The 27747-nt window shown below is 38.9% G+C and overlaps 1 protein-coding gene and 1 pseudogene across 1 annotated transcript in view; both read right to left on the bottom strand.

The window, feature by feature from the left end:
- VWA8 (von Willebrand factor A domain containing 8) overlaps positions 1-27747 on the bottom strand; it is a 403894-nt gene that overhangs the window by 134368 nt on the left and 241779 nt on the right. Inside the window, exons 28-35 of the mRNA XM_036297783.1 lie at positions 26770-26908; positions 22009-22208; positions 10934-11044; positions 9273-9337; positions 8733-8858; positions 7529-7638; positions 6413-6567; positions 3204-3399 (exon numbers count right to left, since the gene is read on the bottom strand). Coding sequence (XP_036153676.1) covers positions 3204-3399; positions 6413-6567; positions 7529-7638; positions 8733-8858; positions 9273-9337; positions 10934-11044; positions 22009-22208; positions 26770-26908 — 1102 coding nt within the window. The remainder of the gene's footprint in view (positions 1-3203; positions 3400-6412; positions 6568-7528; positions 7639-8732; positions 8859-9272; positions 9338-10933; positions 11045-22008; positions 22209-26769; positions 26909-27747) is intronic.
- Positions 11433-12076, bottom strand: LOC118650041 (annotated as a pseudogene).

A 27747-nucleotide genomic window follows, 5' to 3' on the forward strand; every position in this document is an offset into this window, starting at 1 on the left:
AGCTAGAACTGTTCTCTATTGATTGTGGTGACAGTTATGCAACTATAAGTATTCGTGAAGCTCATAGCACTATAACACTAAAAAGTGTGAACTTTACTGTATGTTAACTGGGCCTTACTAAGAGAAAAATGTATACTTGAAAAATATCACTCTGCTGTATGGAGAATGGGAGGAGGAAGAAAGAGTGGAAGAGGGAACTTTGTCAGGAGGCTACTGCAATATTCCAGTGCAGTGCTGGTGATGATTTAAATGTTGGCAACAGAGTTGTACACAAGAGGGTGGATATCAGATAAGTTTGTAAGATTTATCAGAAGGACATGTAATTGATGATGGATTAGCAGTGGAAAACGAGGGAGAAGTATCAGGGCTGACCTCAGGTTTTTGGGTGGATGAAGGTGCTCTAAACACTCGTGCAGAATTTCTTGTAGTTCCTGGAATGCTCTGTCATGCCCCTGTACCTTTCACATGAGGTTCCTTCTTTCTGGAACAATTCCTTCATTTGATTTACTCCCACTCATCCTTCAAGAGTCAGATCATAATCACCAGTCTGGGTTGTAAGCTTCCCCCCACTTGTGAAGGTTCCTATCATAGCAATGTGCTACAATTGGCAGTTTATTCACTTGCCTCTTCTACCATAAAACACATTTTAAGGAAATGATGACTTATGTGGAAGGAACTAATAATTCTAAATATTTTAACATATAACCAGGACTTTTCAAACCCAGTAATAGATTTCTGTAATGCATTTAGAATTATATTTACAAAGTCCATGTTAATATAATAAATATAAATACAGGACAGCCTATTACTGCCTTTGTGATGCAAATAATAATCAGTGGATCAATGATAACAAAATTTCATAATTATCTATTAGTAGAGGCCCGGTGCACAAAAATTTGTGCATTTGGGGGGGTCCCTCAGTCCGGCCTGTGCCCTCTCGCAGTCTGGGACCCCTTGGGGGATGTCCACCTGCTGTCTGGAAGCCATCAGCCTGGCTTGTGGCTGAGCAGAGCTCCCCCTGTGGGAGCACACTGACCACCAGGGGGCAGCTCCTGCATTGAGCGTCTGCCCCCTGGTGGTCAGTGTGTGTCATAGTGACCAGTCATTCCCAGTCGTTCTGCTGTTAGGGTCAATTTGCATATTACCCTTTTATTATATAGGATAATTAAAGCCAGTGTGCTTCAGTAAGAATAGCTCAGGACTAGGGATTGGAAGACCTTGGTGCAGACTTTGGCTCTGCCGGCCTCTGGTGGGGAGATCCTCAGCAAATTATTTTACCTCTCTGTTTCCCTGCATATAAATTAGAAATTACATTAACAATAAAGTGGGGATTTGAAGATTAAGTGAATTTATACAAAGAAAAGTGATCAGCGGAGGACCTGACATATGCTATGCAGTGTTGTGTATTGGTTTGATATGATTTCAAATCAAAGTTGTTTTAAATCCACTTGTTTTTGGCAAAGACAAAAAAACCCACATATTGTCTTTAGAAATACAGTTGTTTAGATGTAAGAATGAAGAAAGTTGTTTCAGAATGTCATTATCTCACCTGTTGTTATTGATAAGCACTCAGTAGCTCAGATGCTGAGTCGTTCTCCTAGGGGGACTTATCAAATAAAACGTGGAGAAGCAGTTACAGCAAGAGGGCATTTCACTCTAAATACCAAGAGTTTGTGAGGACCTATTCGAGACTCTCTGGTCTGGGCAAGGCAACCCTTTGCTGACCTAAATAGATCTCTGAAGACCTTTGGGGCATCAGCTCCTGTCCTCATAAAGGCAACTCATACTAGCAGTGGCCTCAGAAGGAGACCATCTTGTGTCCAATGCTATGCTACTGCTTCCTGGCCACGCACGATAGCAATAGGGACTTTGGTTTTGTGCTGGTGCTGGAAGTGTGCTCCAGGTTGGTTAAGAAAAGGTACACCTTGACTAAATTTGGACTTATTTCTTTCATCTCCACTTGCCTGGAACAATAGTGTGATTAACTGATCATTGGTTTGGAGTATGTTATTTCTTTATTGGCTTATTAAAAGACATTCTGTATGCTATTGGGTAGTGAAATTCCTACAGTGAAACTGTGTTAAGCATGCAAAGACAAATTCAGTCTCTGAGCATAATTTGCAGCCCCAAACAAAACAACCTATATAATAAAAGTATAGTATGCAAATCGACCGGACGGCGGAACAACTGGTTGGCAGGGGGTGGGGCTAGCAAGCAAGTGGCACCAGGCCAGCCAAGGCATGTGCCAGCGGGCAGAGGGAGGGGAAGGCAATAGGGTGAGGTGGCGGCAACTAGCGACATGGAGGGGAGATCAGGGGTGTGGGGCCGGCCACTTGCTGGCCGGCGCCATCCCCTGATCAGCCTGCCCGGTTGCCTCCCGCAGAGGGAGGTCAGACTGCAGGCAGCATGTCTAAGCCGTCAGTCAGACATCCTCTGAGGGCTCCTGGACTCTGAGAGGGTGCAGGCTAGGCTGAGGGACTCTCCCATACCACCCGAGTGCATGAATTTTTGTGCATTGGGCCTCTAGTGTAGTTATAAATATAAGTTGATTTTTGAGAGCACTAGTAAGTGAATCCATCTACATAAGTCCCTCGCCTTTCATCACAAGAGTTTAAGCCACCAATTTTCAAACCTTTTTCATCTCATGGCACACATAAACTAATTACTAAAATTTGTGGCACACCAAGAAATATATTTTTTGCTGATCTGACAAAAAATAGGTATAACTTTGATTCATTTATAGCAGACAGCTATTGTTGTGTTGGCTGCTATAATTTTTTATATGACAATCTAGGGGAAAAGATGTCAGTTCACCTGACTAAATAGTCAAGTATCTCATGTTTTAAAAATTCTTGCAGCACACCCGTGTGCTTTGGCCCACCATTTGAAATCTCTGGTTTAAGAAAAATGTCAGATCTATGTCTAATATTTTAGTGATTTTTAAAGGTCTCCTTGACAACATATTTTAAGTAAAGTTATTTTATAGATTCTAATGCAAATGAAGATGAGTTCTAACAGCAAAGACTAAAACTACACAGTGTGGGAAGTTGAGGGACAACTTTCTGAGTACATACAGGTCTTTAAAACTACTAGACCACTCTTATACTTATAAATATACAATGCCAATGATAAATTAAATATCCCTACCAAAAGGAAACTGCCTTTAACTACCTTGCTAAATTAGGAATTGGTAAGTTTCTTACCTTTTGGGTAGATATCTTTTAGAGGGACTTCTCCTGGGGGCAAAATCCGGACTATCTGATTAGTGTCCACAAGAGTCACACAATTGCTCTGTTTTGGAGTTCCACTTTTCTTCTTCCCCCCATAGAACGCTGTATCAGTGACCCTTGATTTATGCAAAGATGATGGCCTTTTCCAAGAATAAACTTCACTGGGAGACTGAAAAACACACAAAAAGAGATGCAAGTACTGAAGTGCTATGAACCACATTCATCACAGCTTGGGTAATACAGCCCTCTATGCAGATACCAGTAGTAAACTTACATTTCACAAGTATAAGAAAATAAAATTATTCCTTAAACTTTCTGAATTTGGTACAAGAGATAGCTGCTTCACAAATAATCATAATTTTCAGACAAGTGTGATTATACAACCTATGTTTTATCTTGAAATGAATTATAACTAAAAGGATGAAATATAACAATATAGTTAGTTTAAAAATAAACTAACACATCAACTATCTGGCATAAGGAATAGAACATTACCAGTATTTTTTAAAATTATAGTTGATATACAACATTGGATTAGTTTCAGGTATACAACACAAAGACTCAATGCCTATTTTACCTTACAAAGTGAACACCATGGTAAGTCTACTTATCATAAGGTCCCGATAGCCCACCCTGGGCTATGCTCATGCCTGGCTGCCCTCCTCACCTTATTTGGCTCCCAAATCAAGTTGCCCCTTCAAGGGGACACAGCATCTTCATCCTGCCTGTACTGACTGCCATCACTAGTGGTTCCCCCTCCCCCATCACAGATGTCCTTTTCACTTGCTCAGGCTCTGACCTCTGACACCTCACACTGGGACACTGTTTACTCATTTTTTTTATTTTGGATTATTGGTTTTCTTACTCTTGAGTTTTGATAAATCTTTATATATTCCTAATACAAGTCCTTTGTTGGAAATGTGATTTGCCAATATTTTCTCCCAGCCTGTAGATTGTCTTTTCCTCTCTTAACAGTGTCTTTTACAGAGCTTAAGTTTTTAGCATTGATGAAATTTATCAATTTTTTAATAGAGCACATATGACATGTTTAATAAAAGTGGTGACAGTGGGTATACTTGTCTTATTGATATTGAAAGAATTGCTTTTAATGTTTCACAATTGAGGATGACATTTGCTATAGGTTTTTGCAGATATTTGGTATTAGTTTAGAAAGTTTTAATAAGTTTATAATAATTTAGGTGCCTCTGATAATGCTATAAAAAGTTAATAAAAGGCAATATACCCCTTTGTTGACAGTTTTATGAAGAATCGAAAGAAATTCACATAGAAGCGGAAAGGGACTGTCTTATAGTAGAAAGTCTATGGTTTCCGGTCAATCACACCTGAGCTCAAATCCCAGCTGACTTACTCATAATCGCTGTAGCCTAGGGCAGTGGTCAGCAAATTCATTAATCAACAGAGCCAAATATCAACAGTACAACGATTGAAATTCCTTTTGAGAGCCAAATTTTTTAAACTTAAACTATATAGGTAGGCACATTGTTATTAACTTAATTAGGGTACTCCTAAGGCTTAGGAAGAGCCACACTCAAGGGGCCAAAGAGCTGCAGTTTGCCGACCACGGGCCTAGGGGATACATCCTCTCTGTTTCTGTTTCTTCATCTATAAAATCCTGTAGAAGTGCCTGACTATTGCATTAAGGCCTAAAACATATGACTGGTATAAAATGCTAAAAGGCTGCATAATCGATGAATCCTTCATTAAACAAAAATTCATTGAACATCTATGTGATGGGTACTATATTAAATGTGGAGAATACAGCTTTTATATATATTTATTTTGTTAATCCTTACCCAAGGATGTTTTTTCCATTGATTTTTCGAGAGAGGGAAAGGAGGAAGGGAGGGAGGAGGGTGAGAGTGAGAGAGAGAGAGAGAAAGAGAAAATGAGAGAGACTTCAATGTGAGAGAGTCACATCAGCTGGTTGCCTCCCTCATGTACCCCAACCAGGATGGAACCTGCAACCCAGGTGACCTTCCCTTGATTGGGAATGGAACCTGTGACCCTTTGGTCCAAGGGCCAATACTCTAAAAACTGAACACACCTGCCAGGACAAGGATAGAGCTTTGAATTTAACAAGGTCACTCGTTCTACAGGCTATAAGGAATTTCTACAGGGCTAATAAAAACAGTGCCTTATATTCAACTTGTTCTTTCTAACCTTTTTATAGTAACCCTAGAGGCCCAGTGCATGAAATTGGCCTGTGCCCTCTTGTAGTCTGGGAGCCATCGGGGGATGTCTGACTGATAGGAAGTGGGCTTAAGCCAGCAGTCGGACATCCTTAGTGCTGCTGCACTCACCAGCCGTGAGTGGCTGAGTGGCGTTCCCCCTGTGGGAGTGCACTGATCACCAGGGGGCAGCTCCTGTGTTGAGTGTCAGTGCATGTCATAGTGACCAGTTGTTCCGCTGTTCAGTCGATTTGCATATAGCCTTTTATTATATAGGATTATATTTCTATACTAATTTCTTTAATCAGAATATGAATTTGTAAATAGTTATACCTTCAGAAAAATAGCTCCAGTATTTTCTATACTGATAACGCAAGCATTGTAGAAAGCATATTAAACATCTCTTTCATTCAATCAAAGCTGCTCTAGATACTGTATTTCAACATGGTTTATTTTCAGTTACATAATATTATAGCAAATGCTTTTTACTTGATAATTAGGAAGACATATGGCAAAGTTCTAAGCCACATATTATCTATAGGGTTTTGAATTTCAGAAGTCTTTTACCCTGAAGTACTCTTCATTCATTAATTACATTAAAATTTTGAGGTATGTGAGATTGGTATACTATCAAGCAGAACTGACATTTTTATCTTTAAATAATTCTATCATCCCACCTCAAAGCTATAAAGGAAATTATGAAAATTAAATGTAGGGGGCATGCAGGAGGCAGCCCATCAATGATTCTCTCTCATTGATGTTTCTATCTCTCTTTCCCTTCCTCTCTGAAATCAATAAAAATATATTTTTAAAAGAGGCAATGAAACCATTTATGTAAAACATTTTTCAATGTTTTATTTGGGAAACAGAATGTTGATCTGAAATGTTTATCAGAAAATCATTTCATTTTTAATTACCTCCTCAAATAGGCTTTATATTATAGGCCAAATTAAGAAGAAATATTTATTCAATAAGTTAAAAAACTGATCTTACCATGAGATCTGGGAAACCAACAATGGCTGTAGCATAACTGTTCTCATCTGAGAGAATTCGGTTAGGAGAGGCTATCTTTTGTCCCACAGCTGAACTCAGATTCTCAGATGATAGCTGCTCACTTGAAATTCTATGAGGTATGCTGAAATCTGTTTCTGAATAGTGTCAGAGAAACATTAGATACCACATGCCCATAAAATGCTCCATGAAATTAATTTTTACAAGATTTCATTCTCACCAACCTAAACAGAAAAGCACAAGTTAAAAAGGAGGAAACACTTTGAATTACATTCATGGCTCTTCGTCTGAGAAAACTCAGTTTTTTTTTACTGTCAAGGCATCTTCTCAAAGTAATTTCAAGTATTTATGGCATTCAAATTTTTATTAGCAATGAATATTATCATTAGTAGAGCCCTGCAGAAAAGACATGAAATTGACCCAATCCATGTTGGTAATGGTATGTTTTAGAGTTTTTTCGTAAGTACTATTTACTTCCCCAAAACTGTGATGAATTAAGTAGAAAGCCTGATGATCTAAGTCAGTGGTTCTCAACCTGTGGGTCGCGACCCCTTTGGGGGTCAAACGACCCTTTCACAGGGGTCGCCTAAGACCATCGGAAAACACATATGTAATTACATATTGTTTTTGTGATTTATCACTATGCTTTAATTATGTTCAATTTGTAACAATGAAAATACATCCTGCATATCAGATATTTACATTACGATTCATAAAAGTAGCAAAATTACAGTTTTGAAGTAGCAACGAAAATAATTTTATGGTTGGGGGTCACCACAACATGAGGAACTGTATTAAAGGGTCGCGGCATTAGGAAGGTTGAGAACCACTGGTCTAAGTGAAAAGGAAAAATGCTATCCTAAAATAGACTTGGAACCTAAATGTATATAAAAATTCTGATTTGTCAGTTAAAAAAATTCAAAGACAGAACTTAAAAGATGGTGGATTCTTATTAACTATTACCAGTGTAGTGACTAAGTTTGCTCTTGGTATAAATTTAACGTATGCTGATATTATTGCTGTTAAATGGTTCTAGAGGACAGTGTGTATATGAGCACACACCCATACAGCCATAAACACAAAGAGCACAGTGCTTACCTGGTGTAACTCCAAACCCTGTGCTGGGCGGCTCCTCCTTCAATACATACAACTGGCAAACCCCACTATCCTCAGATTCGATATGTGCAGGTTTAGTTAAAAGGTATTTCCTGTAAACAAACAAAACCTCTAAGTGAAAAGTTTTTATTTTTCTAGTAATCGTGCAGCCAGACTAGAAAAATCAAGTTTTTCTTCCCAAAGCCTCTTTTTTATATTTTTAGCATAATTTGCAATTCCCAGAGTTTCATTGTGATTGTCAACACCATGTAGAAGGAGCAGTGATAATCACAATGCAGTAACAAATGTGAACTAAAAATCTAGCACTTTGTGTAAGAGGAAGGGCTATAAAAGAAAAAAAAGAAAAGAAAAAACAACTGCAACGATACACACTTATTATCATGGAGCCTGCTGTTGATACAACTGTTTGATCAGCCAGGAAGTGGGAGCCTGACCTCTGATTTGTGACCAGCTAAGGGACAGAAGCCTTCACTACTGTAATCTCCTTGATCTCCTTATCTTTAAGATTTCTGAGATGGTGCTGTAGAAATAGCCAGAAATCTTTTGAGCAGACTACCTAAGCTTGCCAGCAGGGCTGCAGAGAAAGGCTGCCTTTAGCTAGTGGGTAAATGCATGAAGGAGGGCACTCAATATTTACCGTGCACCCACCCTCTTTATGCCAAGCGCACACAATGTCCCTTTCATCAGGAAGTGCGCAGTGCAATGGGGAAGCAACACAAACACAAACATGACCAAATGAGAGCACACATGACCAAATGAAGAAGAAGCTTCTAAGAGGTGATTCTGTGAAGGCACACAAAAGCAACAGCTCTATGATGGAGACTGTGGCCCTTTGAAGACAGGATAAACTGAAGATCTATTTTGAAGAATCTCTAGTTTGGCAAGAACACAGTGAGTTCTCAATGTGCTAACAGGAAAAAGCCCAAAGAAATATGGATCATACATACAAGTTATTATGTTTTTACTGTTAATTTCAATGTGATCTTCTAAAAACACTTTTGTAATTACTCTGTAAAGTGACCTTTAATTTACTGTAATTTTCTCTCCTCACTTCTTTTAACTTTCATCCACAGAGGTGCTACCAAATTCAGAAACTGTTAAAAGACACAGGAAGACAGAACAGTAAGGATGCTGGATAATGGGTGAGGAGGAGCGGTGGCATGAGACACTATGTAGGTCCACCCACTGATTGGTTTTGCTCTCCACCAGAAGCCATTTGTCCTCTGCTACAAGAAAAACTGTCTTGAGGTCGATGGGAAGTGAGATGGTATGAGTTCGCCCTTCTAGCACATCCAGCACAGTCAAGTTGCTCCTGAAAAAGGAGAAGAAAACTGTATCTGAAAGGAGATGCTCAGGATAACGGTTGCATAATCATGGCAAAATCATTTCAACCTTAAAAAGATTATTTTTAAGACTAAGTAATAACATAGAAAAGAGTTAACTAAGCAAACAGTTACACAAAATTATGAACTATGCAAGGGTATGCATCAGAAGAAATAATGGGAAGTGCCAGCTGCCATACTAGTAGTAGTTGAATAAAGGAGCTATGAGCACTGTCTCTTCTCATGTCTATTGTTCAATGTTCTACAATGTGGGATGAGTTTCTTTTATAATAAAACATTTATAATTTGGATACATTAGTTTTATAATAAACAAATATATTTAAAAGAGGAAGTATAATGGGCAAAATAAGGACCACAGTTTAAATCTACAACCAAGAGCTCACCCTGTTTCTTTGTAGAATACTAGCCAGTTTTTGTGCGAAAATTCTTTACACATTTTATACGTTTCCTAAAGACAAAACAAAACAAAATATTCACATTAAATATGTCAGATGCAGTCATGTCTCTTCAGCTGCTTTGCCTTAAATAAAATTTTTCAACATGTAAAAAGTAATTTTCAGAAAAGCTACCTCATTATCTAGGCCAAGACTTATGGTAACATGGGCTAAAATATATGTAAAATTTACTGGGAACTACGCACTAAACATCTTTGGAATTGTTAAAAGATAACACCCAATACTGGTTAGAAATACACGTGCTATTGGATGATTAACCCCTAGAGTGCCAGGGAGCGCGATCACGCTCCTCCTATCTTTCGCCAAAAGTGCCGGGAGCGCTATCAAAGCTTCGAAATGGCGTCCAGTTCTAAGTCTGCTTTTATTAGTGATGATGATATTGTTAAATATGTCAATGTAGTAAAGGTTTCCTTAAGTTTTTGAATATGTAACTTCATTTACTTGCGATTCATAATTTTTTTCCTAAACTGCTGTAAAGTCAGCAAAAATGCCTTGGCAATTTTAGCGTAGTTCCTAGGACACTGGTTGGCACTCAAAGGGTTAACAGTGGAATTTAACATAAATAAATAGAAAATGCTTTTCTTCTTAGATCTGGAGACCTTCATGACATTTAAAAAAAATCTCTTTTCATGGACGTTTAAGACATAAGTATGCTATCCTGCAGAGCAGAGGATAAGCCTTATTATATATCCATGATGCTTTCCTAAATGGCATAATAAATTCTTTGGGTTGGCCTAAAATGTTTATTTACTAGTTTAATTTTATTTATCTAGTAGGCGTAATTAGGTATTTGTCGTAAATGTTTCCTTCCACGTCCCGCATGGTTCAGGGTTCAATATCTGGAAGAGGAGCTGCACACAAATGAAATAGAAAAGACAAGAGATAATTTGGAAATATTGGGGGGCCAGGCGGGTAAGTCCAACTCAAGAGGAAGGACTTTCACCCGTGCTCAGGCCACACCGACCTTTTATAGTCTGAGGTAAACAATGCAGTGGTTACCATAGTTACAGTTCTTGTGAGTTTCCCCTGTTTTGATCATGTTTACACTCCCTGCACTTCCCTCAGCCTATTAGCTTCCCAGGTAAGATCTGGGGAGTGTTATAAGGTCAAGCCTAATTATGCTAAGAGGACTGAGCCCTCTAAGCTGGGACTTGTTTGTGACTTTGCCAGCAGGTCAGTCCGAGGCTCAACCCTATATCAGTTTCCCACAGGTGTTGTACTCATGGGTTTATCATATAAATCCAAAACATAAATGCATATCTGGAAAACAAGTTAAAGTGGTTCATGATTAGGAATTTGTTATAAATATCATACTCAAATAGCTCATAATGTTCTATTATTATTAATTCAGTCCTGATAAGCTTTCATGTGCGTACAATGGATACAAAAAGAAGCCAATGTTATGTAATGGTATGTGTATCTATGTCTGTTTGTACTGTGTTAAAATCTACAAGTGCATAGTAAGAGAATTCTCTTGTGCATTATAATGAACAAAAGGCAATGAAAGGGATGGGCAGGCATTCATGTTTATGGTTAATAAGCTATAGAAAATCCTTGACAATTTGCTGGACAAGTTGGGTATTCCTTACAGCTTCTTCCTTGTTCCACCAGGAAGGTTTCTTAGATGTAACTTCTTCTGAAGGGAGGATGAGACGACGAACGGCTCGGCCAATGGTATCCAACAATAGGATGGTATTACTCTGGAAGTAAAGAGAACAGTGAAAAGTTCAAGATTTGTTCCCTTTTGCAGAAGTAGAAGGTTCTTGGCAACCTGGGAGTAAAGGTTATAATGATAATCCAAATGGAAGATGGAAATATTGAAACACTAAAGATGAAGATACCCAGTGATTTCCTTAATAGAGAATTTAAACTATTTGATGGTTTTATGAAGAAGATTCTAATTATATGATGTAGAAGGTATTCTTTTTGAAGATTTTATCTTAAAAACCATCCCCTTCTTAATATAGGCTAGTTTTATTACATAGTAATGATAAAATTAAGAGAATTAATACTTTTTAAAAGTCCATTTACTTTTTTTTTTTTTAACTTTTATTAGATTTATTTTATGCTGAATTTACTCCCAGCCATAAGTTTTTGTTTCTTCAGTTTCTTTTTCTTCTGTGCAACCTCCTCTTCTGGTTTAGAAACAATCTGCTCTTTTCAGTAAGAGTCCTTTCACTGTAGCAGGGAGAACTCATGTATGGGGTAATCCACCTCTGGGCTCTGTAGGTTCTATGCTGCATTTTGGGAGCTTTGTTCACCTGGATGTGCTCAGTGACCAGAGAACCTACATCTAAAGTTTAAGTTCAGCAGGGCTCTCTGCATTTTTAAACACATGCAGCAAAAATTCAGCACTCTTTTTGGGCCAATGACCCTGTGTCCAGCCTCACTGTTTCGCCTGGGCACATTTACCAGCTCCACCACTGTAACGACGGAATGGCACATCTCACTTCTGTAAAGTGACATTCTTCAGATACTTGGTGGCTTTTCGAATATGCATACCCTTGATGGCCTAGGTAGTTTCACGAGTGTTCTTAAGTGAACACGAAGATTTGAGCCTCTTGATTTGCATGATTTCGTGAAGTTTTCTGGGTCTAGTTGAGTAGCGAACCATTTTCAGAGGTCACCTATGGCCGCTTTGGGGAAGAGGAACCAAGTCCATGTACTTTTATCAAAATGACACTTAAAGAATGTTCTGTTGAAACTCTTTTACACTGTACACAATCATATTAACATTAAATAATTAAAAATAATAATTAATTCTTTTCAAATCTAGTTCAATTCAGAAAATATGTACATGATATATAAAGATGGGTTAGCAAGAAAATATCAAGAACTACAAGAACCTAGCTAGAAATGAGTGTTTCCTCATCTTAAAATTCACTAAGCTTACAAAATTTTCATAGTTGGTATTGTAATAATGTACAAGAGATTACTCCAGCATTATTAATCAGGTATGCAAATGAAGTAATAATCTCTCAGTATTTAGAAGAGGTTTTTCAAGAAAAGAAAATTTTAACTAAACTTTAAGCATTTAAAAGAAATGAACAGAGTCCAGCCAGTGTGGCTCAGTGGTTGAGCATTGAACTATGAACCAGGAGGTCACAGTTTGATTCCTGGTCATGATACATGCCCAGGTTGAGGGCTTGATCCCCAGTAGGGGGTGTGCAGGAGGCAGCTGATCAATGATTCCATCTCTCTCTCTCCATCTCCCTTCCTCTTTCTGAAAAATCAATAAAAAATATATTTTTTAAAAGTACACATGAAATAAGAACTTAAAATTGAGAAAGCCAGGAAATATTAAATATTTTAAAGGGATGAAAAATTAGCTTTTCTAGTTAAAATTTGAAGACCTTTAACAGGTTTGCAAAAAGGCATCAGCAAATTGTCAGGCCTTGTTGTTACCCTATACAATTATCTTTTCTTTCTTCCTTTTTTTTGTTTTTTGTTTTTTTTTAAGTTGGGACTCCTCCATTATCCTAATTCTTATGAATTTTCATTTTAGGAAGTTCCTTTGGGGAAAATTAAGTCACAAAGCACCCAAATAATTAATATACTCTGCAAAATTAGGAAACAGAATATGAAATGTTTGTTTATTTCTCCCATAATATCTATTGAACCGTTGATATTTAAAACACAAAGGAGATTACAATGGTAAATTAACTATGGCTCTTGTCATCTATTATATAATTTAGTCAGAGAGAACTTTTTAAAATGTAAAAGGATTAATGACTCATCTTCAAATCTGGAACCACATAGTGTGATTTCAAATTTATTTTACTAGCTAGTTTTATTGAAGTGTTCAAGAATTAAATTAGTATGCATATCACATAGTTTTTTTCTCTATCTATACTCAATCTTGGCAGTAGTAAAAATTCAACTAAGAATTTTGACAAAGCTTAAGTTTCTCCACAAACATCACCCTTAGAATCCATTATTCTATATAAAAAGTAATTCTCCATTAAGAATGTATGTTAAAAAATATTCTTTTTAAAAATAACATTTCATATAATAAGTATTATTTCTGGCATTAGAAAGTTTGAAAATGACAGTGATGTCTGAGTTTTTCTTAAGAAAACATGTTAATAAGTTGAAAGTTTACAGTTTCTATTCTAGATTAAAATTTTTTTTGAACAACTGTTTTTTAAAGGAGAAACTTAAAAAAACAAAGGAAAAACTCTTTTGTGTATGAAAAATATATACAACATTAACATGAATTCTTAGTGCTGAAGCAATCTGGGGGTAACATTAACTTTTCTAAGCAAAAAAACCAAAAAAGTCCTAAAAATAATGTCTGATTCCAAAATATGATTACACAGAAGAATAAGCAGATGATTAAACAGATATGATTAAGCAGAAAAATAAGTTACTACAGTTTTGCATTTTTCTTCCTTTTTAGGGTCTAATACTTATATACTCATAACCTGGTCCAAGTGAACTGAAAAACTGTATCTTTCTAAGTGACAGAAAACATGTATTTCCAGCCACTGCTGTATTTAGAATTAGTTTTTAGAAGCAATTGGCAATGTGAAGAAGTTCTGTTGTTCCATCCTTTTAGAAGTTAATGGTTTCCTTCTGTAAATGACTAATGATATATTCTGTCTGAGTTTAAAAATAGAATTTTGCGTCACACACAAGTACATGTAACTGTGGCTTTGGCGCTCCTTTAAGGGGGCAGGGAGGAGAAGCAAATGAACAATTTTATTATGTTTGTATTTGACTGGGAGAAAAGTAACCTCTGGATGACCTCAATGTCCCAAAGTCTGAAATTCTAAACTTTGTACAGATGTAATAAGTAATCTCATGGGGAGGGGGTGGGGCACTTTATTTTTAGGCATGGAGAAGTTTCCCTTTCCTTACTTAAGATTTTATTTTAGCAAGGCCTTTTGAACAACTTCTTAAGCTAACCAGGGAAATGCACGCAGAGCAAAGATTTATTTTTAAAAGACAAAGGATAGATGAATTAATGGAAGCACTTCTCTATACTATTTTAGCTCTGTTTTCATTTATAGCAGGATGAAGAAGGAATTAAAGGCAGTGCACTCATTTTTTTTATTCCATCAGAACTATTTACCATTTGTTAACTTTACAGCTGCATGCTGTTTATTTGGAATTAAAGAGGTCTTACATCCTAACAGGGCCATAATATAAAATAGACAGCTAAGATATTCTCTTTGGAAAAAGAGGAGGCAGTTCAGATGATAGGTAGAATGGAAGTTTTCAGATAAGCTGAGCAATGACTGCTCAGGGTACTGTGGTAGCTTTCTGGATAACGGTTAACACCATAGTCAAAAGGGTAAGTCAGATAACATGCTAGAATGGCAAAAGGCCATGTCCTGGCTATGGAAGTTAAGCATACTTTTCACCAAAGACAAGTCTCCTTCCATCGCCATTTATCCCCCTTTTATGCTCTTTTACTTTCTCTCACCCTCCACCAGCTTCCTTCTGGCAATCACCATACTGTTGTCCTTGTTCATGAATCTTTTTTTTTCTTTGCTTAATCCCTTTACCCATCTCACCCAGCCCCAACTCCCTACCCTATGACAGCTGTCAGTCTGTTCTCTGTATCCATGAGTCTGTTTCCACTTTGTAGAGATACAGCCGGGGAATATTCATTCTATTGTGTAAATGTACCACAGCTGTTTTATCCACTCATCTACTGATGGGCACCTGGGCTATTATCAAATCTTGGCTATTGTAAATGATGCTGCAATGAACACAGAGATGCATATATTCTTTAGAATTAGTGTTTTGGGTTTCTTCAGATATATTCCCAGAAGTGGAATTGCTGGGTCACAAGGCGATTCCATTTGCAATTTTTTTTGAAGTAACGCCACACTGCTTTCTACACCAATCTGCATTCCCACCAAGAGTGCACAAGGGTTCCTTTTTCTCCACATTCACTCCAACACTTGTTTGTTGATTTATTGATGATAGTCACTCTGACAGGTATGAGGTGATATTTTGTTGTTGTGATTTTAACATGTATCTCTCTGAAGATTAGCATTTTTCATGTATCTATTGGCCATCTGTGTGTCCTCTTTGGAGAAGAGTCCTTTGCTCATTTCTTTTTTAAAACATTTGTCTTTATTGTTGAAAGTACTACAGATATCCCCCCGCCTCCCATTGACCCTCTCCTCTTGGCTCCTGCCCCCAGGCCCTCACTACACTATTATCTGTGTCCATGGGTTATACATATGCAGATATAAATTCTTTGGTTAATCTCTTCCTGCTCTCATCTCCCCCCTTCCCTCTGAGATTTGTCAGTCTGTTCCATGCTTCCATGTCTCTGGATCTATTTCATTCATTAGTTTATTTTGTTCATTAGATTCCACATATAAGTGAGATCATGTGATACTTGTCTTTCTTGGACTGGCTAATTTCACTTAGCATAATACTCTCCAGGTCCCTCCATGCTGTGTCAAAGGGTAAGAGATCTTTCTTTTTTACAGCTGAATAGTATTCCACTGTGGTAAATTATACCACAGCTTTTTAAATCCACTCATCTACTGATGCTTTTGCCCATTTCTTTTTTTAAAAAAATATATTTTATTGATTTTTTACAGAGAGGAAGGGAAAGGGATAGAAAGTTAGAAACATTGATGAGAGATAAACATCAATCAGCTGCCTCCTGCACATCCCCTGTTGGGGATGTGCCCACAACCAAGGTACATGCCCTTGACCGGAATTGAACCTGGGGCCCTTCAGTCTGAGGCTGATGTTCTATCCACTGAGCCAAACCAGTGAGGGCTTGCCCATTTCTTAATTAGATTGTTTGGTTTTTTGGTGCTGAGTTTTGTAAGATCCTTATAAATTTTGGATGCTAAGCCTTTATCAGATGTATTGGCAAATATATTCTCTTATTCAGTGGGGAAAAACAAATTTTTTTTCTTGATGAAAGTTGTTGTAAGTGAATAGAGTATTAACCAGCAATGTTACCAAATAATTGAATCTTTTGAGAAAATAAAATACTTGGTGAGAAGTTAAAAAACCTTTAAAGAATTGGTGTATGTAAAGTTGACAGCTGAAAATTTGGCAGGACTGTTTGAATAAGTAATTCATAGTTAGATTCCTGTCCAAATTTAATTGGCTTACAGAATTAAAAATCACCAATCATAAAGACAGATTCTTCTGGCTATAGAATTCAATTCAATGGCATTGATGCTCTGTTGGAAATCTAAAAAGTAATATCCTTATTCCAATATGCTAGAAACATAATTTTATCTGGATATTCATAACTCTGCTTCTAGGAAAAAATGAAAAGAAAAATTTTAAAACCAGAAAAAATTTATTAACTCAGAATTATCATAAATTAAGGCAAGGCCTAAAGTTAAAGTTTACTTATTTACTCAGTTAATGACTGACATGTTTTTTATGCAATATTTTCCTCTTAATTAGACACAATCCAAAAGTACTATTTCTTGGTAACACTTTACTTTCATAGTGACCTGAAATACTCGTAAGCAACAGCACTGCATTTCTTTATTATTTTCCTATTATGAATACTCTAAAATCTCTCAGATTATTCTTTCCCCAAGTATCTGAAGTGAGAGAGTAGGTAAAGTTTGACTCTGCTGGAGTCCATCCAATGTGGTTTGAATCTCAGGTCCCACGTAGTTGAGCAAGGTGTTCAAATTCCCCAAGCCTTAGTGTCCTTACACGTATATAATACTAACTGCTACCTCACTGGGCAGCTAGAAGAATAAGATGGGATAGTGTATGCAATCTTTTATTTCACACATTGTTGGCATTTAACAATTGATCCCTTTCCTTGAGACACTCATCACTTCCCATCGAGGGTACCACACTTCCTGGTTTATTCACTTACTTCACTGGCTACTCATTTTCAATCCTGTTGGTGGATTCCTCCTCATATCCTTGATTTCTTCAGTCCGCAGGCCGATGCTCTATCCACTGAGCCAAACCAGTCAGGGCTGATTTCTTAATGTTTTGTTGCTGCAGGGCTTAGTGCTCAAACTTCTTTTCTCTACCCACATTCACCCCTGATGACCTTTTTCATTCCAATGCTTTATATGCCAATGACTATCAAACTTATAGTTCCTGTTTTGACCTCTCCATTGAACTCCAGATTAATCTACGTGGATCCCTAACAGACATCTAAAATTTAATCAAACACTTAATCTTCTTTCCAAAACTGATCCCTTCCTTGTCTCAGTTGATGGCGACTCTATCCTTTCATTTGCTCAGGCCCTAAAACTTGAAGTTGTCCTTAATTCTACTCTTTCTCATCCAATACATCTGATTTATTAGGAAATCCTGTTGGTCTTACCTTCAAAAGATATCCAGAATCCATCATTACTTACAACCTCCATACTCCTCCAAACAGCCCTTATCTCTTTTCTGAATTATGGCAAAAATCTCTTAACTAGTCTCCTCCATTCTGCCATAGAACCTATAGACTATTCACCATAAAGGAGTCAGAGAAATCTTCTAAAAATGTCAGAGCACGCCATCCCTCTACTTGAAACCCTCTAACACCTTCCCCTTCCACTCAAAGTTAGGCCCCAGAACATTACCCTGCCCAGACCTCCAAGTACTAGTGACACCACTCTGCCAACCTCAAGTCCTGCAGAAAGACCTTTGGTGTGCTCTTTTTCTAGAAAAGCTCTTGGAAGGCTCTCAGTCATTGAACTATGAGGCTTTGAAATGGGGACCAGTCTTATTGAATGCTTGGATGGGCACTGTGGTGTGGGAGTAGGGAATGTGCTTGCCCCCATCGTACAGGCCCAGTAGGCAACACCCACAATGGGAGACTTGATCTGTCCTCCCAATTCCTAGTGGCCCTGCCCTGCTGAGACTGCTCCTGCAGAGGGGACAGCAGGCTTCATCCAACCTAAACCTGCAGTACACTTCCCCTGAAGGAGCTAGGGTTGGAGACTCTGGCAGAGACTGGGTGGTATGGCTCTGGAGTAGAGAACAACCCCTCCCCCGCAAAATAAATGCCTGACCATGCTTGTCCCCTCTAGCCCCATCCTCCCAACCTCCCAACACTGGTCACCCCACCCTATCAAGCTCGTGCCTTGTGGAAGGATTTGTGGGTTGTGGCCAGCCTGGGAACATTCTACAGTCTTTCTCTGGAAAGCTCTGTAGGAAGACCAGGCAACCTCAGGGATGGTGGAGCAGCTGACAGGCGAGCTGGACTTCAGGGTGCCTTGGACCTTTTATTATCTTCCCTCAGCTCATGGCTGGAGGAAGTTGACCCTTCCCACACACACCCAGGCACAGCAGACACAGCCACAAACAGTGAATAGAGTGGTAGCGCCAGACAGGTAGCCCAAAGCCAGTTATAGATAACATCTGACATCAATCTGCATTGAAAACCCGCTCAAGTGGACCCAGAACCAACACAACCAGTGGTGGGCTTCAGACCACACCAGAGCTTTCCACAACTAGCCACACAAGTGGCACACAGAAAGGGGGATTCTGACAGGCAACAGATCCTGCTGGGAATAACTCTGCCATAGGGGCAGCCCCTCCACAGAGACTCAAACACAGTGACTGATATCCATCCTTATAGCCAGCCAGCCATCCAGAGGCTTAACTTCACCCACAAATGGGCCAACAGCATTCAAGACTCAACTACAACAGGACAGCAGACATAGCCCACAAAGGAGACATTACTGAACTCATGTGATCTGGAAAATTGTGCCACTGAGCCCCACAGAACACCTACATCATAAAGCTGTCATAACAAATTTGGGAGTCATAGCAGATCTACCGAATAAATAGAGGGAAAATGGGGAGACAAAGAAATATGCCCCAAATGAAAGAACAAGTGCAATCCCCAGAAAAATAATTAAATGAAATGGGAACAATCAAGACACTAGGTGCAGAATTTAAAACAATGGTTATAAGGATGCTTAAGAACTTGGAGGAAGAATGGATGATCTCAGTGAGAACCTAAGCAAAGAGATAGTAAGCATTAAAAAGGACACAGAAATTGTAAAAAGGAACCAGTCAGAAATTAAGAATACTACATGTGAAATGAAGACTACACTAGAAGGAATAAGCAGCAGGTTAGATGAAGCAGAAGATCGAATCAGTGATTTAGAGGGCAAGAGAATGGAAACACCAAAGCAGAGCAGCAGCAACAACAATAAAAAATTTAAATGAGGAAAGTTTAAGGAACCTCTGAAACAATATTAACTGTAACAACATCTGCAACAGAGGACTACCAGAAGGAGAAGAGAGAGAGAGTACAAGGGATGGAGAACCTATTTGGAGAAATAATGGCTGAAAACTTCCTTAATCCGATGAAGGAAAACAAAAGACAAATTCAGGAAGCACAGAGAGTACCAAACAAGATGCACCAAAAGAGGCCCACACCAAGGAACATCTTATTTAAAATAGCAAAGGTTAAAGATAAAGAGAGAATCTTAAGAACAGCAAGAGAAAGACAGTTAGTTACCTGCAAGGGAGCTCAAAATGAATTAAAGACTTAAATTTAAGTTGTGAAATCATAAAAATTCTAGATGAAAACATAGGCCGTAAAATCTCAGACATCTCTCATAGCAATATTTTTTCTGATCTATCTCCTTAGGCAAGGGAAACAAAAATTAAATAAACAAATGGGACTACATCAAACTAAAAAGCTTTTCACAGCAAAGGAAACCATCAGTAAAATTAAAAGACAACCCAGTGAATGGAAGAACATATTTATCAATGATACATCTGATAAAGGGTTAATTTCCAAAATTTACAAAGAACTTATACAAGTCGACACAAAGAAAACTAACAATTAAATTAAAATATGGGTAAAGGACCTGAATAGACACTTGTCCACAGAGGACATACAGATAGCCAACAGACATATGAAAAGTTGCTTGATGTCACTAATCATCGGAGAAATAAAAATTAAAACCACAATGATATATCACCTCACACCTGTCAGAATGGCTATCATCAATAAATTAGCAAACAAGTGTAAGCAAGAATATGGAAAAGGGAACCCTTGTGCACAGTGGGTGGGAATGCAGATTGGTACAGCCATTAAGGGAAGCACTATGGAGTTTCCTCAAAACATTAAAAACGGAATTGCATTATGACCCAGTAATTCCACTTCTGGGAATGTATCAGAAGAAACTAGAAACACTAATTTAAAACAATATATGCACTCCTATGTTCATTGAGGTGTTATTTACAATAGCCAAAATTTGGAAGCAGCCCAAGTATCCATATGTAGATGAGTGGATAAAAAGCTGTGATACATTTACACAATGGAATAAATACTTAGTCATATAAAAAGAAGGAAATCTTACCTTTTTTAAAAAATATATCTTTATTGATTTCAGAGCGAAGGGAGAAGGAAAGAGAGAGAGAAACAACAATGATGAGAGAGAATCATTGATTGGCTGCCTCTTGCATGTCCCCTAATGGGGATCAAGCCCGCAACCCAGGCATGTGCCCTTGACTGGAATCAAACCTGGGACCCTTCAGTCTGCAGGCTGACGCTCTATCCACTGAGCCAAACCAGCTAGGGCAAAATCTTACCTTTTGTAACAGCAATAAATGGAGCTGCAGAGTATTACAATAAGTGAAATAACCAGTCAGAGAAAGACAAATATATGATTTCACTTGTATGTGGAATCTAATGAACAAAATAAACTAACAACTAAAATAGAAACAGGCTGACAGCTGTCAGAAGGGTGGGGGGTTGAGGGGCTTGGTGGAAAAGGTAAAGGCTAAGATTAAGCAAAACAAACAAACAAACAAAAAAAAACCACACAACCCCACAAATAAACAAACAAAAAAACCAGAAATAGACAATAGCATGGTGATCACTAGAGGGAAAGACTGGTGAGGGAGATGGAAGAAGTCAAATGGCGGATAAATGACAGTGGAAAGAGACTTAACTTTGGGTGAGTGGTGAGCACGAGATGTAGTATGCAGATGATGTGTTATAGAGTAGTACACTTGAAATCTGCATGTTTTTATTAACCAATGTCACCCCCAATACATTCAATGAATAAGTAAATATGAAACACCAAAGAGATTTATCACTCCTTCTTCATGCAAGAAAGAGATGGCTAATAAGTTTCTATGGTTTCTCTGTTATAGCAGCCCAAATGGACTAAAGCAATTACATGGCATCCTCTGCATAAAGGATTCATTCAGGTTTCAGAGAAAATGTCATCTCTTAATATTGGTTACCCTCCCAACGCCTCCTACCCATCCCCATCATTCCTTAAACTATTATCTAGTTTCTTTTACACTCCATTCTACTGATACAGTACAGATGAACTTAGACCTTTAGAATTCTCACTAATTAAAACACACTGCCTGTGAAACACACTATCTGAAATTGGCATATTTTTTTATTTGTTGTTTATCTCCCCAAAGAGAATGCAAGGTTCACAACAAAGAATTATCTTGCCTTAAATGTCAAGGGTGCTGAGGTTAAGAAACCCTAACTTTCATGTTTCCAGACTTACAAGTCATGCTGAAGTCTCTGAAGAGAGGAAGACCATTAACCTGTCTTTGTGGTAATGACAAAATACAACTTTGGATCCTTTGTCCAGCCCCTTTTCTTAATCTTTATAAAAATACTTATTTTCAGTTATAGGCTGTAAATCATTCTTGCCTTTTACTCCACATAAGTTACCCTTGGCATGTGAGTACCATGTGAGTAACCTGGATGCATTACCTGCTGCTCATGGAGGACCACTTGACCATTGAGGGGGTTTCCCAGGGGTGCCACTGTCACAAATGGGTGCCAAACTCCACTGGCGGTTCGTGGGAAGATGTCAAAAAAGTCCACAAAGTAGCCAATTTTCCCAGCCATACTCATGAAGTATAAGGAAACAGGATTGCAAGTCACTACATACAGAGTATATTCCTCATTTTCTGAAATGACAAAAAGGAGTTAATTTTTTAATCTGTAACAAATTTTCTGACTGATCAAGACAACCAGTGAAAACTGAATCATGAGACTAAACACAGTTGAAACTCAACAGATGGATTGATTAGGCTGAAAGACCATGAGAAGCAATTTAGTTCCTGCTCTGGAAGTAGATTGGGCCACAGCTAACTATTTGAGGAAGTATTTGTTCCCAAGAGAATTCCATAATATCTCACAATAACACCATTAAATATTTAACACTTCTCAATGCAGGAAATTCTTCCCTGTATGAATGAAAAGTGCTTTGTGCTTCAATAAGGTCTGTTTTCTCTTGTTTTATTGTTTTTCAGGTGGACAAAAAAAGCTGGTCAACCTCTATCTGTTAATCTTGCATTTCCTAGATAGTTACTAGATCCTTAAGCTTTTCTTGCTATAAATAATCCCATTTTTTATTCTTAGCTTTATGGATCTAATTTTTCAAACTACTGCTTATCATTTGAATACTTATTATAAAATCTCCCTCCCTTCTCTTCACACAAAAAAACTGTGTTAACTATGTATGGTGACGAATGTTAACTAGACTTATTATGGCAACCATTTCACAATACAAGTATCAAATCATTATGTTGTACACCTGAAACTAATATAATGTTATATGTCAATTATAACTCAATAAAAAATAAAATAAAATAAAAAATCACTGTATTTTCAATCTGAGTACTTGACTAGGTCCATTTTCTGAATCCTCTATCAGGGCTTCTTCAACTTTCAAGTGCATATGAATCACTAAGGATCTAATAAAAGTGTAGCTCCTGATTCAGAAGGTCTGGGGTGGGTTTCAGATTCAGCCTTTCCAACAAGCTCCCAGGAGATGCCAATGTTGCTGGTTTGAGCACCTCCCTTTGAATAGTCAGACAATAGAATATGTTTTGTATAATCTCCAGGAATAAGTTGCAAGGGAATAAGTTGCTTTTGTATAATAAATGCTATCAGCCTCATTCTTCATCTAGGTATCTATTTGACAGTGGTCATATTTTCTGAACTCAAAATTAAGACACAAGATATAACATTTATATTTGGTACTATACCAGAAAATTTGGGACATATGTATACGTGTGTGTGTGTGTGTGTGTGTGTGTGTGTGTGTATGCGTGTATGTGTGGGCACACATCATAGACATATACAAATAAAGAGCATTTAAAGATATAGGAAATTTAAATAAACACCTAACATTGATAAGAAACACAAGTCAACAGAAGCTGTAGAAGAAGACATTATTTAGAAGCCTGTGTACAAATCAGTTCAATTCAACATTTATTGAGTACCTTTGCACATAATATAGGATACCAGGGAATATAGTCAAAACATTAGCACAGATATACTTAAAATTATTAATTGTTCTCTGATATTGCAAGCATTAAATACTGTTTGGTCTTTGGCATATATATAATTCTAACCCAATAAAATGCTATTTTCTCTTACAAATACAAAATAGGTAAAAAAACCAAAGAAACAAACAAAAAAAAACACCCTAGTTTTCAAATGTAGACAATACTCAAATAAAGGGTTAAATTATATGAGGGACAGCAAAGGAGTTCATTTTTTTTTTATAAATATACTAGAGTCCCAGTGCACAAAAATTTGTGCACAAAAATTTGTGCACTCGGGGGTTCCTTCAGCCCAGCCTGTGCCCTCTCACAGTCTGGGACACCTTGGGGGATGTCCACCTGCTGGCTTAGGCCCACTCCCCGGGGGATCAGGACTAAGCTGGAAGTCAGACATCCCTCTGGCAGCCGGAAGCCCTCGAGGGATGTCATCTTGCCAGCAGAGAGAAGGCCTAAGCCGCAGTTGGACATCCTTAGTGCTGCTGAAGAGGCGGGAGAGGCTCCCACCACCACCGCTGTGCTGGAAGCCTCAGCCTAGCTTGTGGCTGAACAGGGCTCCCCCTGTGGGAGCGCACTGATCACCAGGGGGAAGCTCCTGCATTGAGCGTCTGCCCCCTGGTGGTCAGTGTGTGTCATAGTGACCAGTCATTACCAGTCGTTCAGCTGTTAGGGTCAATTTGCATATTACCCTTTTATTATATAGGATAGAGGCCTGGTGCACGGGTGGGGGCCAGCTGGTTTGCCCTGAAAGGTGTCCTGGATCAGGGTGGGGGTCGTGCTGGGGTGCCTGGCCAGCCTGGGTGAGGGGCTGAGGGCCGTTTTCAGGCCGGCCACACCCCCTTCAGCCTGGGGGTCCCCACTGGGGTGCCTGGCCAGCCTGGGTGAGGGGCGGATGGCTATTTGCAGGCTGGTCAAGCCCCCCCGTGGGGACGCTCACCCCAGGGGAGTGTGGCCAGCCTGGATGAGGGGCTGAGGGCTGTTTTCAGGCTGGCCACACCCCCTTCAGAGTGGGGGTCTGCATTGGGGTCCCTGGCCAGCCTGGGTGAGGGGCTGATGGCTATTTGCAGGCTGGCCAAGCCCCCTAGTGGGGACCCTCACCCCATGGGGGTGTGGCCAGCGTGGGTGAGGGGCTGAGGGTCGTTTTCATGCTGCCAACAGCCCCTTCAGGGTGGGGGAGTCCTGCTGGGGTGCCTGACCAGTCTGGGTGAGGGGCTGATGGCCGTTTTCAGGCTGGCCATGCCCCCCGGCGACCCAAGCTCCCAGCCTCTCCTTTTTTTCTTTTTTTTCTGGGATTTATTTATCTTCTATAATTGAAACTTTGTAGCCTTGATCATAGCCCAGGGCAGGCCAGGGCAGGTGGGAAGCTTGGTTTCCTCCATTGCCGGGGGCAACCCAAGCCTCCTGCTTGCTCCGGCTCTGCGGCCACCGCCATCTTAGTTGGGTTAATTTGCATACTCACTCCTGATTGGCTGGTGGGCGTGGCTGGTGGGCATGGCTTGAGCATAGCAGAGGGATGGTTAATTTGCATATTTCTCTTTTATTATATAGGATTTTTATTGATCTCAGAGAGGAAGGGAGAGGGAGAGATAGATAGAAACATCAATGAAGAGAGAGAATCATTGATCGGCTGCCTCCTACATGCCCTCCCCCCCCAACTCCCGGGATCAAGCCCGCAACCCGGGCATGTGCCCCTGGCCAGAATCGAACCTGGGACCCCTCAGTCCACAGGTGGACACTATATCCACTGAGCCAAACCAGCTAGGGCGGAGTTCATCTTTTAAGGGCCAATTCTGACTAATTGGCAGCAGCTGCCTGGAATGCTGTATGGAGAACTGTGACACTGTGACAAGGGTTAAAGAAAAAAGTGCTGCACTGATTAGTGATGGGCAATGGGGCACATGATCACAGTATACTTATGTACAAGTCCTAAATATGAGACAAGGGCCAAATTTCAAACTATATCCATAAAATCCCTATTTACTCTCTACTAGTGAGTGTAAAATCCTATATAATAAAAGGGTAATATGCAAATTGACCCTAACGGCAGAATGACTGGGAATGACCAGTCACTATGACGCGCACTGTCCACCAGGGGGCAGATGCTCAATGCAGGAGTTGCCCCCTGGTAGTCAGTGCGCTTACACAGAGGGAGTGCCGCCCGGTCAGAAGCCACCTCATGGCTGGCCTGTGCAGCAGCAGTGGCAGGAGCCTTTCCCATCTGTGCAGCAGCACTAAGGATGTCCGACTAATGGCTTAGGCCTGCTCCCGGAGCGGGCCTAAGCCATTAGTCGGACATCCCCCGAGGGCTCCCAGGCTGCCAGAGGGATGTCTGAATGCCACCTTAGGCCCACTCCCCCCAGAGTAGTAGATCCCCTGAGGGGTACAAGACTGCAAGAGGGCACAGGCCAGGCTGAAAGACACCACCCCCCCCAACAAGTGCATGAATTTTCATGCACTGGGCCTCTACTATTTTAATAAGAGCACCAATCTGTTACCAAAAAAACTCTGTACATTTTTAAAGCACATTTTTATTCAATATAACTGCTTTTAGGAATAATCAGTATCTATAGAACTTATATGAATAAGACTTGCTACTGAATTTTTGCCTAAACAATCTCCATCTTAGTCAAGTTAAAGACTCTCTCCCTTCCCCCTGCCTTCGCTTTTGTTTATATTACTTTAGTAACTGCCATTAATTGAGAAACTTCTACCAAAAGGTACCAGGGCACACTGCATGAGTCAGTAGGTAATGGCAACAGTCCAGAAATGTAGATGCCAAAATTTCACATCCTTTATTTGTCATTCTTCACAATGAGAAGTTTAATGACTGCAAATCATTCCAGTCCTGCTTTCATGGTTCATGCAATCACAAAACTGGAATCCCAGCCAAAGAGTCCAATGTTTCTCCTTTTTATTTTTCCCTTCTATTTTTAGTCCAAGCCTGGGTGTGTTTAACTTTGTGCTACAGTTGTAATGAGAAACAGACATATGCAGACAAACTTAGCAGTGCTTAAGGGATTCCACAATAGTATTTTGTTAGGTTGGTATAGGAAATTAGTTCTAAATTATATATAATTGCTATCCAACCTATGGATGACGGTTAAGGAGTCTATGGACTTCTTGATTTCCTTTAAAAAAAATCAGTGCAGGAAGGAAAAATCAAAAGAAAAAACTGACATACCATGTGATGTAGCGATGTCACAGATTATGTTAATTTCATCCAATGGCAACTTCCAGGAGGCACATTCTTCAGTGAAGGTTTGAAATCTTCCTTCATGTCTTTCTATTGGATACTCCTGTATGTTTATAAGTGCTGGACCCTATAATAAAGTAGTTTACCTGAGTTAAGAAATTTGGGTAGTTACCAAAATGTAGAAAAGCTGTAGTTCTTCCAAAATACAGACTTTACATTCAAATAATCAATATCTTGATATCTCTCTTCTTATGTTATTGACTGCCATGGTATTTATAACAATACCATAAGATTGCATTTATAAATGCTTCCACATGTGCTGTTATTTAATTTCTCACTTTATTTTCTTTTTTACTCATAAAATATACCAGATGTAAAACCCCATAGTATTTCTCATTATTTCATTTCTTTCTAAGCCAAGAGCAACTTTGAATGCCAAGTACTGGGACTCAGAACTGTCCAAACCAGGAGAATAATTTGCAAATGAATGAATCAGAGCCTGATATAGTTCCACTGCAAAGATGATTATTACATCACTATACAGAATGTAATGGCTAACCCTGGGTCTTTGAAATAAAATATAAAAAACAGTAACAACTGAAATTAAAAACAACTCACTGATAATTAAAAAAAGGTAGAGTATTTCACACATGCTAAAATATTATTCAATAGTGACATAAGCAGAGGAACAAATTTAATAATGTTACTGCTATTAGTACTGGGTACTCAGATATGGTATCCTGGAAATTACATAGATATAACTAAAATTTCAATGATTTGTATACAATCAGTCCTTAACTAATAAAAAAAGTGTTTGGGTTAGATATTGACTACTGTGGCATGCATGCTCCCTCACTCTTTCAGAATAGTCTCTGTATCTCAGGAGCAAGAAGACTAGAAACCAGATTTCTCATAGTCCCTTGCAGCAAGGGTTCTGGATGAGATTTAGTTCTACCAATTAAATGC

The sequence above is a fragment of the Myotis myotis genome, unplaced genomic scaffold (assembly GCF_014108235.1).
Source record: "Myotis myotis isolate mMyoMyo1 unplaced genomic scaffold, mMyoMyo1.p scaffold_m19_p_3, whole genome shotgun sequence".
In the NCBI taxonomy this organism is placed as follows: Eukaryota; Metazoa; Chordata; class Mammalia; order Chiroptera; family Vespertilionidae; genus Myotis; species Myotis myotis.